The 17,650-nt window shown below is 43.2% G+C and overlaps 1 protein-coding gene across 24 annotated transcripts in view; it reads right to left on the reverse strand.

Annotated features, from left to right (window-relative positions):
• Kiaa1217 (KIAA1217 ortholog) overlaps nucleotides 1–17,650 on the reverse strand; it is a 761,286-nt gene that overhangs the window by 283,679 nt on the left and 459,957 nt on the right. For 3 of the 24 annotated variants that reach the window (XM_048812703.1, XM_015495247.2, XM_048812702.1), the window contains exon 1: nucleotides 7,151–7,675. The exons of 17 other annotated variants lie outside the window; for them this stretch is intronic. In XM_048812703.1, coding sequence (XP_048668660.1) covers nucleotides 7,151–7,220 — 70 coding nt within the window. In that variant the 5' untranslated portion in view covers nucleotides 7,221–7,675. Of the gene's footprint in view, nucleotides 1–7,150; nucleotides 7,682–17,650 lie in introns of those variants that run through there. 4 more of the 24 variants (XM_015495240.2, XM_048812692.1, XM_048812690.1 and 1 more) reach the window with 3 other exon arrangements.

The raw sequence follows: 17,650 nt of genomic DNA on the forward strand, positions 1-17,650 counted from the left end.
CGCCATCAACGTAGTTTCCTCTTTGCCTAGAAATATCTGTACATAGAACTCTAGGTACAGACTCTTTGCTTAAGCATAAAAAAAATAATAATCATCTAGGGCTGGTTTTCCTGTTATAGTCTTCCAAAACTTGATGTGTGTTCTGGGAATAATATTTCTTGTTTACCCTTCACTTCTCATTATATTGCTAATTACAGCATCTCCATCAGACACTGATGAAGAAAGGGAGGAAAAACACAGCCAAATTAGTTAATCCTACTTTTTCGTTAGTTTCAGCAGTAAGTTTAAAGAGAGGGGGAGATGGAACTGTTGGTTAAAAAGATAACTGAGGGATTCCCTGTGATTTCATTTATTTAGGTTCCTCTTTTAATGCGCAGATTCACATCATGGCTACTTTTTGTTTGTTTATTTGTTTTTTGTTTTTGTTTAGGGTCAGTTCCCTCATAACATAAAAGTAACAGATCTAGTGCATAAAACAAAACACAGGCCTGGGGATGTGACTCAGTGGTGGAATGCTTGCCTAGCATATGCAAGATCTGGGGTATGATCCCCAGAACCATAAAAATGCAGAAAAGGGCATATCTCAGGTTGATAAACACACAATCTGAAGAAGTTGATCCCCTGAGTGTGTGTTGCGCATGCATTTTGTATTAGCCAAAATTGATATATACCCGATATAATACTGTTAACTTTTCAGTAGATTTTTAAGATTATTTTTTTTTAATATTTATTTTTTAGTTACAGGTGGACACAGTATCCTCATTCTACCATTTTACTTTTATGTGGTGGTGAGGATCGAACCCAGTGCCTCATGCATGCTAGGCGAGCACTCTACCACTGAGCCACAGCCACAGCCCAATTTTTAAGATTATTTTTGACAGCATTAAAATAGTGCTTTTAAAACTACCCAGGACAGCTAGATTAATGAACAGGATTGAGTCTCTAGAAGGTGATTTCTTTACAGTTATAACACACGCTGCACATTCACCAGATGGATAAATGTTCATGCCCAGTCAGTCCCACCACCAGCAGAAAGCTGCTTCCTGCTTGGCTATGACACCCAGACTCCCCTGAGCTATTCTATTTCATCCAAGGATCATCAGAAGAGGTCAAGCCAGCCAGAACAGTAACCTCTTGGAAACTAAAAAGAGTTTTCTACTTTCTTCTTTAAAATAAATTTGGAGAAGAGCTAGAAGGAGGGTCTCAGAGGTCATTGTCAATCTTCTGTCAATGTTAACCTTTGGGTGCCCTCAACTAACTTGGACTCTAAACCCCCGTTCTTTCTAACACTTTTCACTGTGGATGCCACATCAACCTTATACTGCTTTTCGACTTTTTTTTCTTGTGGATTTTTAACAAGGTTTATTGTGACACAGAGGAAAGCAGGTTGGACCTCCTGCCCAATGATAAAGATCAGCGACATCTGCCTCCTGTCCCACCACCAGGCACCTGCTCCACTGTCACCAGCACTCCAGCAACCAACACAAAAGCCACTTCATATGCTTCCCAGTCACCTGAGCCTCTTCCTCACTAAGGCTCCACTCTTGGAAGCTGTCAACTCCCACACCTGAGTGAGAAGTGACAACTCTTAACATTGTGGCATTTGGGGAGAAAGTGGTCTTTCAGTTGAGAAAAACTAAGCAGGGTTACAAATAAACAAGAAAGGGAACTGGCAAAAGACATTTCATCACAATTCCTCAGCCATGGAGTCAGAGAACTGAGTCCCGCCAATTCCTCATTGTCCACATGAATAGAAAAAGCTCAAGTGTGGATTAACCAAGCCTTCCAAACAGAAATACAATTCTATTTCTTGTTTGGAATGAGCTTTGGTGCTAACATTTAAACATGGGTGTGTCTAGTTGTTTGCTATTCTGGGAACCTTGGTCTAACAAAAGAATGAAGCTGTACCATGAGGACAAGGCTCAGGCCAAGCTGAAAGCAGTCTGTGTCCTCTCCCTGCCCCTCCCATAACTCAAGAGCAGCAACTCTGTGGAGCTCCCTTCAAGCAGGGCAAAGAGAAAACAGGAGCTTCAAGTGGAAAACAACCCCTTAAACATTCCCTGGAGCAGAGGTGGGGAAGAAGAAGGCGGGAAAGCCAGAGAGACACTCTGCAGAGTTGCAAAGGCTTCCCCGCTGGGATGTGTAGGCATTCTGGAAATTAAAAGTGGAGCCTGGGGGCGGGGCAGACACCAACATGCAGGGGAGTTTGGGAAACTGGGCATCCAGAAGGAGATACCCATATAGCAAGCTATGCAGACAGGCAACTGCAGGAGCTGCCAAGACTGGCTTCTTTGCCATACTCAGGTTACTCTGGCAGGGTCAGCTGACCCACAGCAAGGGATCTGGGGCTGTGCATCATTTGGGCATTCCACCCCTGCTGGGAGCCAGTGGACAGTGCTGGCAGCTTCCCAGGAATTTTTTTTTTTTTTTTTTTTTTGGTGCTGGAAATTGAACCCAGGCTCTCCACATGCTAAGCACACACTCTATACCACTGAGCTACACTTAGGCCCTTCCCTGAGATTTTATTCCTGGGTCAAGATTAGTTTGGGTGCAGGAGACTGAATACAGGGGAACTCTACCACTGAGCATCCCTAGGCCTTTTTATTTTTTATTTTGAGACAGGGTCTTGCTAACTGGCCAAGGCTGACCTCAAACTTGCCATCTTCCTCAGTCTCCTGAGTGGCTGGGACTGCAGGTCTGAGCCACAGTGCCTGGTACCTCACTTCTATAAGAATGGCTTTTGGTTAATTATCTCTAAGACAAATCTTTTTAAATAGTGTCAAAATGCTCTTGTCTTAGGGAATATCATGGGGAATTACTGATTTGTCTGGCTGTACAGCCTCTCTGGGTGTGACATGGCAGTGACAACACCATCACAATCTGTTGTATACACAGGAAGATTGTATTTCCCAGCCTCCTCCACCTAATCAGGGCCTTGTGCTCATTCTGGTCAATGCAATGTGGGCAGAAGTAATGTGGGCCACATCAAGTCTTGGCCCCTGGACCTCCTGAATAATCTTCCATGTTTTCTCTCTTTACCTTTTTGGTCTGCTGGGTACAAAGAATCCAGTGGAAGCCTCCTGAGGGATAGCATAGTGATGGGACAGGAGAATCCTGATAGGCCACCCAGGAGAGCTACCAGCACAGGATCAAGATATTTCACTATGTGTAGACAAGATATTAACCTTGATCAAGCAAAACTACCAAGTTTAGAGGGCTATTAAAACAGTGAGCCTATCTGACTAATACAGATAATCTGCTGGATGCTAATGGGGTCCCTCAGTTTTCTAGCTTCCTTGTTAATGTAAGGATCCCCACCATATATACAAATAAGCGTGAAAACCACAGCTGAAACCCAGCCATTATATTCCTTAGAGGAATATAATCAACTTTAAATTGGAAGTCAATGGTAAAAAGATTTCTAGTGTAGACCTTAGACAAAATAAGGCCAGCCCCTCCCCCAGAAAAGCATGTTTGTGTAAAGTGTTGATTAAAGTTCAATGATGGATTGATTATTTGATTGATTCATTCAGTCAGTCACACATATATTTATTGAGCGCCTGCGCTGTACACAGAGAGGAGTCAGGAGACAGAGTGGAAAGTTGTGATCAAGACAGACTTAATTCCCTGTCCTCTTAGAGGATGCTTCATTATAATTAGGGAGGCAGACAACAAATAATACACAATCTAAATGTCAGGTAGTGTTAAGTGCTTCAAAGAAGAAAACAGGATAAGGGGACAGAAATTGATGGAGTTATTTTAGAGGAGATTTTTTGAGCACAGACCTACATATCTGTCATTCATCACGGGGAGGGGAAGGCAAGCAGGTGGGTTGACCAATCTTCACCTGCATAGAGGTTTCAAGATTTTAGAGGCCAGAGCAAAAGTAAACACCTCAGGATGCTATGTGCAGACCCAGGTATCCCAAAGAGTGCCTATCCCCCAGAGCCACACTAAGGAGCCCATGGCATTCAAAGGGAACATGATACAGTTAGATTCAAATTCTACCAATAATTATTGAGTGCCTACTCTGCCAAATGCAGAATGCAATACGCTTCCACACTGTTTCTTACCTACTAGCCGTGGGGCCCTCATTGATTAGAGCTATTCCTGGGGCAACCATATGCCCCACTTCACCCAAATAGCTCTGGGTTACAACTGTTGCCCAGCAAAATTATTTATAGGATTTCTTTTCACTCTTGAATGTGTCTTGGTTCAGACAATAAGTTACATGATCACTCAAATGATCCTTATCTATAGCAGATTGACAGACTCAAAGTCCCTGAAGTAATATAACTTTCCTTCCATTCAACAAATATTTAGTGTCTTCTACATCCCTGGTGCTCCACTGGGTGCTGGGAACGCAAAGGTCAGGGAGACATGGTTGGTGCCCTGGAACACCATATTGTAACTGGGCGAAACAGATACACAGATATAACACTGAGTGCAATGACAGATGCAGACATGTGGTTATCATGGATGATGCTTGTCTCAGAGACATTGCTCTCCTCTGCTGTCCTCATACTGACCAGAAGAACTGGAAATGAAGCCATACTCCTTCAGGGCATCATATTCACCGGAACTAAATGGGATCTTGAACATCTAACTTGGATTCTACCCTCCTTTCGCAATCTTTCCAGGACATCTTTAAAGGACGTCTCTCACAGCCCCCAGTCCTCCCTCAAATCCAATACTCCTCTTCAATGCCTTCCCACTTAAGTAAACAGCAACTCCATTCTTCCAAGCCTCTCAGACCAAAATATTTGAAGTCATCTTTGATCTCACTTTTTCTGTACATCCCATGTGCAATCTTTCAGCTAATTCTTTTGGTTTTACCTTCAACATGTATCTAGAATCTACCTTCTTATCACCACATGGCCCCAACTACCACTGTTTCTTGCCAGGTTTACTCAATAAGCCTCTGCAAGGGTCTCCCTGCCCTTGCCCCACCCCACTTGGGTTATGCTCAAGACGGTACCCAGTACTTACTACCTTTTAAAAGACAAACCCAAACTGCCAGCAGCTCCTCACCTCGCTGGAAATAAAAACCCAAATCCTTATCATTGTTCCACAGGCCCTACATGATCTGGCCTGGGATTATCTCAACCTCTTTTTCTTCCATCCTTCTCCCACATTCTTGCTTTCTTTGAACATGTTAGATCCTTGCTGTTCCCCCTCATCTTTGTTCAAACATCACCTCACTGAGACTTTACCTGATAATCCTATTTACAATTTTACCCACAAACCCACATTCCCTATCTCTTTCCCTGCCTTATTTTTCCTAGTAGGTTTATTTCTGCTCAGGAGGATTGTCAGATAAAATATAGGATGCTCAGTTGAATTTGGATTTCAGTACACAATGAGAGATTTCTTGGTATAAGTAGTATATCCCATGCAAAAGTTGGGACATACTTATGCCAACCAATTATTGTTTATCTGAAATTCAAACTTAACAGGGCATCCTGAATTTTGTATGGGCTAAGTCTGGCACCCCCCCACCATCTAACATACTATATATTTTATTCATTTATTCATCATCTGCCTCTACTACTCCACCCAACCCCAACTCAGTTCTTAGAATACAAATTCAATGAAGACAAGTATTTTTTAGTCTGCTTTTTTTTCACTGTTGGATCCCCAGCAGCTCCAAAAGTGGCTACTGTAAAACAGATGTCCAATATTCACTGAATGAATGAATAAGTGAAGGACATGAGACACTGTCTCAGTCTGACCGTGTCAGTTTCTGAAACATCTATGAATTGCTCTGGTTGTTTCAAAGTTATTTCTTAAATTGGTCTCATTCTAATTGCCCCCTTTAGAATCTGGGTCATTTCTTTCAGGACAGGCCCAGAGGTTGAATTCCTGCGGTCTAAATCCCATCCTATCAAATGAGAGGGACTGTGGGGGTCAGGGGGGAGGGGAGACTTATCTCCAGCTGGAGTCCCCTGACCTGGTGCCCTCAAGAAGTGCTCTGCTTTGGAAGCACAGATAACTAGACTGATACTGTAAAACCCAGGGATTCTTCTCCAGCATTTAGGAAGCTTAAGGTTTCCTGCATTTCACTGGGGGATTTCTCTCTTCTAATTGTATTTTCTTCTGTCTGGCTAGGTTTTGCATTTTCAGTGTGGATGAGTCATGTGTTTCTTCCCTTTTGCATTAAAAAAAAAAATATATCCCACACACCTTTTCCCTTGTGCATAATCCCAACTCCCACGCTCAGCACAGCACTCCAGCAAGTCTTTTTGTTACTAACTGGCCCCTGGATGAACCTGGTGAAGGGTGGGGTGGGGGTGGTTCAGGATCCTTCAGTTTATGAACATACCACCTATATGATACTATATGATAGGCTCTGGCATCACAGACATCAGACACTGGTCAACAGAGACGTCTTCGGTCACCCAACCTCCCTGCAAAATTTCTTTGGAACAACATAAGCTTCTGGAAATTCCCTACGGAAAAGACAAGTCTATTATAAACACAATGAAAAGGAAACGGCCTGAAGAAAATTCACCAAAATTGTCTAACATCTCCTAACTTTTGCATTAAAACCTAAAGAAGAAAATTCACCAAAATTGTCTAACATCTCCTAACTTTTGCATTAAAACCTAAAGAAGATTCGGAGTGCTACCTATCATTCACATAGGTAAGTGCTCCCTGCTGTTCTGATCTACAAAACAAAACATCCCTAAACTCTGTGACTTTACTCTAAAATGCTGCAAAAGTTTGCATCCCACAGGCAGTTGCCTCTGGAATCCCTCAACCAATGAATGGAAATGCTGCCGTCCTGGAGGTAGTTTGACAAAAACAGCTCCTTTCCGCGCACTGCTAAAGCACAGGGGGAAATTATTCAAAGCTGCTTAGCGATTTATTTGCCCTTGCCTAGAGATAACCGCACAAACTGACCGCTCCGCTCGGTGGGCTACAAATATGACATCGCCCTCTGCCTCTTTTTTGCTACTTTAGAAAATCCTGCCAGAGATAAGGGGAAGCCCAAGAAATCACAGCTCGCAACTCAGTTTAGAAAACGCACCACCCCCAAGAAATCAGCTTTTCCTTTCGCCAGGCGCTGGGTCTCCCGTTTATAAAAAGCAGCGAGCGGCCAAGGGCACGCGTCCCCGTCACTCCATCTTTGAATGACTCGGTTACTCACCCTGCATCTGTCTGCTGTCTGCTGAGTAAGGAAGGCACGGCTCACATTTCTGGCTTTCGTTTTCTTCCATTGTCCCTGCCTGCGGCTCAGGCTCCTGGCTCTCTTGAAACTTCAGAGCGCAGTTCTTAAGGCTCCCAGAAAGCGCCTGGAAGGGGGCCGGGGGTGGGGAGGAGGGGACCGTGCGAAACCCCACCCCAAACTATTTTCCAGTCCAGTGCAAAGTCTCCCTCGCCGGAGGAAACTGCATTCCAGCGCCGGGGCCTCCCTCGCTCTGTCCCGGGTCTGCCGGTCCCCCGCCAGCCAGGTCCCCTAGGATTGGGGGCGTGCTCCTGAGGCTGCGGCTGTCCCCGCCTGGTGTCCTCGTGCTTCTCTGGCTGGGAGGCCCCAACAGGTGATGGCCTTTCCTACCCAGGACTCCGCCAGTCTGGTTCCCCCACCGCAAACTCCCGCCCGAGACTCTGCAGCCCAGCGAGGAAGGAAAACATTTCACACATGATTAGGGACAGGAACCTTAGCTGGAAGCCAGTACCCCGCTCTCTTTAATCTCAAGAGCGGAATGAGCCTCCAAAATCCGCCCGTAAGATACACCTATTAATCAACAATGAACCACGGAACCTCCCAAATTTAAAAGAAATCCCTTAAAAGTTCTGAAAGAAATAGTATGTAATGAAAGGTGTGAAATAAACATGTCCCGGCACTAACTTTTTTGGGGAGTGATTCACATCTATAAAAAGGTAATGCCATTTTCAAAGGTCCATTTCAGGGTCTTCCTCTGGATTTTAAAAGGAGTTTTTTACTCAGTTGCGTTCACTTTCTCTGACTCTTCCACTCCCCGCCCCCCCCCACACACACACGCACACGCACGCAGGCACGCACACCCACCCCTTGATCACAAACTGAAAAGTGACCTAGTAAATCTACCTTCTGACTCTCTCAAGTTAATTACTTTGAAATATCTGAAGGGCAATTAAAATGCTTTTCTTTGGATGGGCAGAGTTACATCCAACATACTTGTTCTCCTTTTAAACTACCTACAAATATTTATTTTGTTCTTTACCCAGTCCTTGAAAAACTGGCAAATTTCCCAGAAAGTGAAAATAGGAAGCACCATGTCCACACGAAAAAGGATGGGAAAATAATCTAAGTAACATTTGCCCTGCTATTTCAGATTCCTCAGAGTAACACAGTAACTGTTAGGAAGAGTGTGATATTTTAATCTGTGGCCCCATATCATGGGGCGGGGGTGGACAATGGTCAGCCTGCTGGCCATACCTTGACCAACATACAGGCCATTCAGGCAAGGTGTTTTGATATTGACTTAAGTCACAAATGTGTGTAGAACAATGGATGGCCTCTCTGCCAGATTATGACCTTGAGTCACAGTCTTTGATGGTGGGGAGGGGGGCATAGTTTGGTCATTTAGGACATAAAAATGCAGAAGCCCCTAATGGATGAAGGGTATGTGCCGCAGTCTGGCTGGGCACAAAATCAGGAGCCACTGAAGCAGGAACAAACTTTATTTCCGAACTCCCCCGAACGCCACCCACTCGGCCCTCTCAGGGACACCACACACCAACTGGAACTCCCTCCACCGGAACTTCACCAACCAACCCGAACTCCCCAGGAATCCCCTCAAGAACTCCAAAGTAGTGGGCTCCCTAGGCAGCAGGGGTCTATATACAATTGATTACACAGCCTGTTTCAATCCAGCATCATCCAGTCACAGCAATTATACACAGCTTAATTTAATTATCATCATCTTAATGGCCCGCCTCTCAACCATTACTTCTGGCAAAATGCCAGGGGTCATTCCGACTCGGCTGTGGCTCTCAACAGGTATGGACCAAAAGGAATGTAAAAATGTGAAAAAAGGAAGTTATACACATATTGGGAGGAGAAAGAGAAAGCCCCTCAACTCCTAACAGAATTTTTATTAACATCTAAAAAGTTGTGGTGAATCTTTCAGGAAATTAAAGCTATGCCTTGGCAGTGTGAATACAAGCAGTTGGTTTTACAGGGCAGCTAACTCAAGGTCTCCATGACTTTGCAACACAATTACCTGGTAATCTTGCTTCAAGGAGAAACTAATCTTAACAGTTTCTGTGGTAGTGGCCTGCAGGCAAACACCCCATGAACCTCACTAGTTCTTTAGGTACAAAATGTTAAAGAAGGAAAAATCTCCTGGTTCAAGCCACCAGGTGCAGATTATCTTGATTTTTGTATAGCTGTTGTGTGTCTGTCTTCAAATTATTAATACCAAAAGGGGGAGCACTGAAGCACTAGAATGTCAGTCTAAACCAGATGTCCCTTGACCTTGGGTTTCACAGCAATCCAACTTGCTTTGGTGTAAGAACCGGCTCTTAGCAGTGCCTACCTGTCATTTGACAAGTAAGGAGACAACAGCAGCCTACCCTGGCGTCATCCCAGCTACCTCAATCCGGGCAGAAAAGATCCATTTGTGGACAAACACAATGCTTTTAAAACTGGGACTGTTTGGAAAGTGTCAGAGCAGCCACCAGGCCTCTGTTGATTCCTAGATAGGCAAAATGGGGGGCACCCCTCCCACCATGTCAGAAATCCCAGTTTCCATACAGACCAAGGACCACCCTTAGCTGCCCATGTGTTCAAGCTGCGCTGACCTCCCCTCCCCCATGGGCAAAGTGGACTGCCACCTCTGTAGACATTCTTTTTTTTTTTTAATTTTTTTTTTATTGGTTGTTGAAAAACATTATAAAGCTCTTGACATATCATATTTCATACATTAGATTCAAGTTGGTTATGAACTCCCAATTTTACCCCAAATACAGATTGCAGAATCACATCGGTTACACATCCACATTTTTACATAATGCCCTATTAGTAACTGTTGTATTCTGCTACCTTTCCTATCCTCTACCATCCCCCCTCCCTCCCCTCCCATCTTCTCTCTCTACCCCATCCACTGTAATTCATATCTCTCCTTGTTTATTTTCCCATTCCCCTCACAACCTCTTATATGTAATTTTGTATAACAATGAGGGTCTCCCTCCATTACCATGCAATTTCCCTTTTCTCTCCCTTTCCATCCCACCTCATGTATCTGTTTAATGTTAATCTTTTCTTCCTGCTCTTCCTCCCTGCTCTGTTCTTAGTTGCTCTCATTATATCAAAGAAGACATTTGGTATTTGTTTTTTAGGGATTGGCTAGCTTCACTAAGCATAATCTGCTCTAGTGCCATCCATTTCCCTGCAAATTCTATGATTTTGTCATTTTTTAGTGCTGCGTAATACTCCATGGTGTATAAATGCCACATTTTTTTTATCCATTCATCTATTGAAGGGCATCTGGGTTGGTTCCACAGTCTAGCAATTGTGAATTGTGCTGCTATGAACATCGATGTAGCAGTATCCCTGTAGTACGCTCTTTTAAGGTCTTCAGGGAAAAGTCCAAGAAGGGCAGACATTCTAAGAAGCAAACTCTTTGTGGAATGCACAAAAGAAAAAAGCAGTATGAAAAAGATAATTAATAGGAATCATCCAGGACTATAAAATTGACACGTATGTTTGAACACATAGGTTCTCTTGAGTGATCAAAACTTCTGGATATTCTACAAGCAAAAGCTTCTATTTATTGGGTGAGTTACTGGCCTCTTGTTCCTCCTCCTTAAGAAAAGGAGCTAAAAACAATTTGAGAAGACACTGTATTTATACCACTGTGCCCAGACTGTGCCACACCACACCTCTCTCCCCAAAGCCCCCACAGACCTTACCAAGAACTTTACAGAGACTGTCAGTTTCTCTGGAAAACAGCAGCTGTATTTTGCAATCCACATAAACTTGGTAACTCTGGTCTTCATGAAAATACTACTATTGTCTTTACTGTTACTGGGGAGATGTGCTTCTTTCTGAAAGAAACTCTCTCTTTGAACTAGAAGTACATTGTTTTTGGTTTAATTTAATTTCTGGCTTTAAAAATTGCTATTACGTTCCAATCTGCCTACTGCCATACTTTGAAATTTGCTGAGAAAGGGAGAAGAACTTGAAATTTGATTTTTCCTGTAGTCATATAGACAGCAACAATGATGACTCCAGAGGGCTGAGTTTTCAATTCCGTTTCTGTTAACCAGGAAAGGTGCAAGACTATTTGGTTAATGACTCCAGATGTTGCACTTCAAGACTTAAAATGAGCTAACACACACAAAAAAGTGTCATTTGAAAGAAAAAACAAACAAACAAGTGATCAAAGAGTGTTAAAAGGACAAAGGTAATTTTTCAGTCATAGCTAATCTATTATGGAACTGAATGACTATTGGTTTTGATAATGCAAATTAAATGGCATGTGCCATGACGGGAAATTCAACACAAGAATCATAAACAATTGTGGATGATTTCTCTGTAGGCCTATCTAATTACAGGGCAGAGGAAAACATGTAAGTTTTCTTTATGTAAGTTTTTAAGGGGAGAAATTGCTAGAACCAAACCTAAGTGGAATTGATACATGTTTAATCTTTTATTTCCTTTCCCTATTAAAAGCAAGATAGTTTAAGATAACAATCAGACACAAAAGAGATAATCAATGCTTGCTGGAGTCCTTAAATGTACTTTTCAAAGGCATTGATAAGTAGAAAAACTAGATAAATAAATGAAATAAATTGAAAAGCAAACAAGTCAACAGAAATGTTTCAAGCAGAGGCCTTGTGTTGTTTGATGGATATTACACATCACCATTTCCAAGGGACAGACTACAGTGGGTTGCCCTGTAAGGCAGAAGGAAAGGTCTTTTAACAAGTGGGAAAACATTTACTTGAGTGGATGATCTGGCAGACTTGCCCATCTTAGTTTTGACAGCAAAGTGTCAGGTGGCCAGGGTGACCTTATACTTAAATATAAACTCTGAGCACTTGGGAGAGTGAAAGGGAGAACTATTAATAATTACAAACTGGACAATAAGAAACCATGACTGTCCCTGGTAAATGAGCACAGATGGTCACCCATGTGTGATCCAAGATAAGCCCTGTGTACTCAGAATTTTCCTTTCTTTGTTAAGAGTAACAATCTCACAGATGTGATCAGGTAGTCATTTACATTCCCAGGATTCTTTGCAGAGGATCTTCAAGCTTCCCTAACACAAAGTTCTTAAAATGCCAGCAGCTCTGAAGAGACCTGAGAACTGAGAAGGCCAAGGGCCCCTGAGCACTCAGGCTTCCCTGTTCATATGTCTTGGGATGGTCGTCTTGCCCCTTCCTACAAATTCCTCATGCGGTTATATAATATATAACCGCACTTAGATACAATGTGTTAATACTTTAAGCATATTTGCTTTCTTTTTAAAGGGAATCTATTGATGTTCATTTTTATCGGGGTTTCTTTCATCTCCTCCACATTGGAAGATACAACGCGGCAGAACTACCATCTGTGTACCACATCTGGAAAGTGGGGCTCATCTCTCCTCCCTGGTCACAAGAGAGCAAGTCTGGATTCCAGGTGGCAACTTTTAAGTGAAAATCACTACGTTGTATATGCTCATCTCTTTTATCCCAGAGTTTGAGCTAAATCGAGGCCTGTTCCACAGGAGTTTCTGGATGCTCAGGGTGGAATCCATGAGAATGTGAGAAATTCCACTGATCCCAGCATCTCCTTGGTTCCTAGATTTACCTAGTGGTGCCATTGTCAGCCCTTTCCATAGAAAGGATTTCATGAAAAGGGACTTCCCTGGCTCATTTGTTGCCCCTGGGTTTCCCCAGATGCCCTCACTCAAAGATGGAGTGAGCAGTAGAGAAGGGCAGGAGTACGACTGACTGGGGACAATCACATTGCTGAGAAATTTAATCATCAAGTTCTCATTTTCCTATTGCCTTTTCCCACGAATGAACATATGGCTCCCATCTCTCCTCTAAGCCCTGACACACTTGTTGAATGTGTTCGGATCTTTTATCCTCTTTTCTCACCACTAAAGTCAAAGACAATTGCCCTGGATGACCCTTTGAATATTCCAATTCTTTTTGCTATATTGAAATAGAGAACAAAACCAGGGTTGGTATAGGGGAAGGTATAAGTTATTTCTGAAAATCTTGTCCTTTGCAAGGTGGACACACCTGTCATCAACTGGGAAGACTGAGGCAGGAGGTTGACAAGTTCAAGGCCCCCTGGACAACTTAGTGAGACCCTGTTCAAAATAAAACTGAGATCCTGGCACAGGGCTGAGGATAAGCTCAGAGGGAGGACACTTCCCCAGCATGCCCAAGGCCCTGGGGTTTGATGACAAGTACCAGGGGGAAACGAAACCAAAATGAAAATCCCTCTCTATCAACCACAGAATTGGGTCTGGTATTATTCAGGGGAAATTGGTGTAAAAACCATGAGGTAGGTATTAGGCAGTTCACTACAGGTATTTACCAAAAGTCTCGAGTTGAGTGACTTTTTCTGGTCATTGATCTGTGTGCTGGGACTATGATCATCTCAAACCCCGGGTCTGCCACATGCTAAGCAAGCACTCTACTTCTGAGCTACCTCCTCAGCCTCATATTCACAGTTTTTTTTTTCTTTTGGTCCCAGGAATTGAACCCCAGGGGTGCTTAACCACTGAGCCACATCCCCAGACCTTTTTAATATTTTATTTACAGACAGAGTCTTGTTGAGTTGCTTAGGGCCTCACTAAATTGCTGAGGCTGTCTTTGAGCTTGTGATCCTTCTGCCTCAGCCTCCTGAGCTGCTGGGATTACAGGCAAATACCACTGCGCCCAGCCATAGTCACAGACTTTTAAGAGAGATGCAGACAAGAGAGAACGAAAAAGGCTGTACAGTATAAATATGTTAGTTCTTTCATTTTACTCAGGAGGCAGGTAGTCATGAGCAGCCACCCCCAAACCAAAATGCTCCAAACAGGCCTCCACCACCCAGGACCTGGAGTGGCCTGCCCTCTGGGGACAATCAGGGATTAAGGGGGTTTCAGAGGGTCAGGAGAATTCAGAGGGAACCCAGGTTGCTTAAAGGTTTGGGGCCATCAGAGGGTTGGTGCTCAAGGGACCCATGCTGGTAGGGTTCCAGTGTCCTCAGGGATGGGGGCAGTGTTCAGAAGGCTAGAGATACTTGAGGGCTTCTGGGTACCACCAGGGCTCTGGGACTGCTGTGGGAGCACCAGAGGGCTAGGGGTGCTCTGAGAGTTCTGGGGACTCCTGGTTCAGTGACAAGGGAGCTCTGCCCAACTCAGAGCTGTGCTCAGCTTGTTCAAGCCACAGCACCCTCACTTTTTGTACAATTTTTGAAAACCAGTTATATGCTTCAGAAGTTAAATCTGTAGTGATTTTTTTTTCTCTGTATCCCAGTTCATAGGATTGAAGATGAGGTGGAGACCGGGTGAGAGGAGGCACTGCTGCTCCTTGCCAATGGGAAAAAGAGTTTTAATAATGACTAACTTTTAGATCAAGTGGGTAAACCCAGTGCTGAAACTGGGAGCGGTAGGAGAAGCCCTCCAGCATTCACAAATTATTCAAGGGCTCAGCTTCTCTGCCCTTAGGCCAAGATGAATTTTGTTTGTCCCCATGTGCTACTAGAGCTTAAAAGTTTTCATTTCCTAGATTTTACTGTTTTGCTTTTGAAATAGCCCCTTTTGTAAGCTTTGCAATCTCTCAAATGGACAGGATTCAGTAGGATAAAATATTTAATTACATGTTGGGCCAGTGTTCCATAACACTGCATCAGAAGCCTGATTTGTACAATATGATTAAATTCATAAAAGTGAAAAGGATGAAATGGTTTTTTAAAAAAATAAAAGTTTTGATCTGTCCCCACCATGTACCTCCCCCATTGTACACGTATAAGTCAACAGCATGCACAAACATCAGGGCTCCGATATGTGAAAAACGGGTGCAGGAAAGCAGACCAGAGAACGACTGAGAATCATTCCCAAGCCCCTTCTGAGGAAGGCAGCTAGCGATGCTTCTTTACATCAACCCCAGGTCTTTCTTGGTCTATTTAGTAGGGGTCAGCTTGGACTTATCCTAGTGGGGAAGCTGGGAGGCTCCCTGAGCTGGAGAAAGAATGAACAGACCCAGCCAGATATTTCCTCTTCTCTCCTACAAAACTGTAATGTGAAATGTACAGAAAAGGGATGCAGGCAGGATGACCAACTGGCAGCTGAAAAAATGTTGGTGCCCAAACTAAAAAAGTTGCAGCCCATATGGAAAGCAGTATGGAGATTCCTTGGAAAACTGGGAATGGAACCACCAATTGACCCAGCTATCCCTCTCCTCCATCTGTACCCAAAGGACTTAAAAACAGCATACTACAGGGACACAGCAACAGCAATGTTTATAGCAGCACAATTCACAACAGCTAAACTGGAACTAACCTAGATGCCCTTTAGTAGAGGAATGGATAAAGAAGTGTGGCATATATATACAATGGAATATTACTCCGCAATAAAAGAGAATAAAATCATGGCATTTGCAGGTAAATGGATGGTGTTAGAGAAGATAATGCTAAGTGAAGTTAGCCAATCCCAAATAACCAAATGCAAGTGTTTTCTCTGATATAAGGAGGCTGATTCATAGTGGGGTAGGGAGGGGGAGCATGGGAGGAATAGACAAACTCTAGATAGGGCAGAGGGGTGGGAGGGAAGGGAGGAGGCAGGGGGTTAGCAAGGATGGTGGAATGTGATGGACATCATTATCCAAATTACATGTATGAAGACATGAATTGGTGTGAACATACTTTTTATACAACCAGAGATATGAAAAACTGTGCTCTATGTGTAATATGAATCGTAATGCATTCCGCTGTCATATGTAAATAAAAAATAAGTTCTAGGAAAATCGGGCTGAGTTGTCACTCCAGATGCAGGTAGTATGGAGGGTAGAAGCTGAGACACTAATGAACATAGCAAGCAAAAGTCAGGAGGCAGATCAAGAAAGATGACAGTGGGAGAGAGAGTCAGGGAAGGGGAGAGGGGAGACAGGGATCCTGTTGGGTCCCCAGAGTTGCTGCTATCAACCTGCTATAGCTACTGCTTTACCCAAAATGTCCCAGAATCATGTCCAGCTGCTCAGAGGCCTGGAAAAGGCATTTCCTCTTTTTCCTTACTTCCACATATAAGCAATAACACAATTTATGGGCAGGTCTATAATGCACCTGTGAAAATCAGCAAATTCATCTGGAGATTTTCCAGAATCACTTCTGGAATAAAATAAGTCATAAATATGGTTTGGTTCATCTTAAAAACAGACCTACATGCACGCAGTGGTCTTCGATCTATCTCTTTTGTACAAATGATTCATCTCAAGAAAGACACCCCTCCCCAGATAGGCACAGTGGTTCACACCTGTAATCCCAGAGACTCAAGAGGCTGAATCAGGAGGATCCCAATTTCAAGGCCAGCCTAAGCAATTTAAAGAAAAAAAAATAAGAACTGGGGATATAAGTCAGTGGTAGAACACCCCTGGGTTAAATCCCTGGTACTACTAAAACAAAAAAAAAAGTTCCCCAAATTCTAAAGGTATGTATATGTACTGAACCCAGAGAAAAAAATGAAAACACCTTGTCTTGGTGTTTCCAAACTTCAACCATTTGTCATTTCTCATCAAATTGTTAACCATTTATATTAACATTGACTTTATAGCAACATGCTTAGAAATTTTAACTTTTCCTCATGTATAATATAGTTACATTGTGGGTTTGATAAAACATTTAATTTTTTTACATATAGTTATGAAACATATAGCTACTGAAAAGCAAATTGTTGAACTGGGGGATATAGCTCAGTGATAGAGTACCTGCCTAGCATGTGTGTGGCCCTGGGTTCAATTCCCAGCACCAAAAAAGAAAAGAGTCAAATATTTTGTTTTGTTCATGTATTTTTCCCCCAAGTACTGGGCATTGAACACAGGGGCATTCTAATACTAAGCTAAATCCCAAGATTTATTTATTTGTTTGTTTGTTTATAGACCAGGGCTAAATTTCTGAGTCTGGTCTCAAAATTGCGATTCTCCTGCCTCAGCCTCTCGAGTAGCTAGATTAAAGGTATGTGCCACCATGCATAGCCTGTTCACGTAATTCTTAAAATTGCTTCCTAAGACACTGTAGTTTGGAGAGTAATGGTTTAGGCCAAATTCATCCCTCTCTTCCTTCACTCACACCCTGTTAGTCTATTTCCTGTTGCTGCAATAGAATACCCAAGACTGGCTAATTTATGAAGGAAAAAGGTTCATTTCTTTTGGGTTCACAATTCTTGAGGTCCAACAGAATGGGGCTGATATTTGCTGTGCTTCTGATGAGAGCTATTTCACAAGTGGCAGGAAAGTGGAAAGTGATGTGGACATGTGGGGAAGAGAAGCCTGTGTGAGAAAGGAAGCATAAGAAGCCAAGGAAGTCAAATGCCTTTTGTATGGAAACTTGATCCAGGAGAGAGAGGGGAGAGGGGAGAGGGGAGAGGGGAGAGGGGAGAGGGGAGAGGGAGAGAGAGAGAGAGAGAGAGAGAGAGAGAGAGAGGAGAGGAGAGAGAAGGAAAGAAACTGAATACATGAG

This window comes from Marmota marmota, unplaced genomic scaffold (genome assembly GCF_001458135.2).
Source record: "Marmota marmota marmota unplaced genomic scaffold, marMar, whole genome shotgun sequence".
Classification (NCBI taxonomy): Eukaryota; Metazoa; Chordata; class Mammalia; order Rodentia; family Sciuridae; genus Marmota; species Marmota marmota.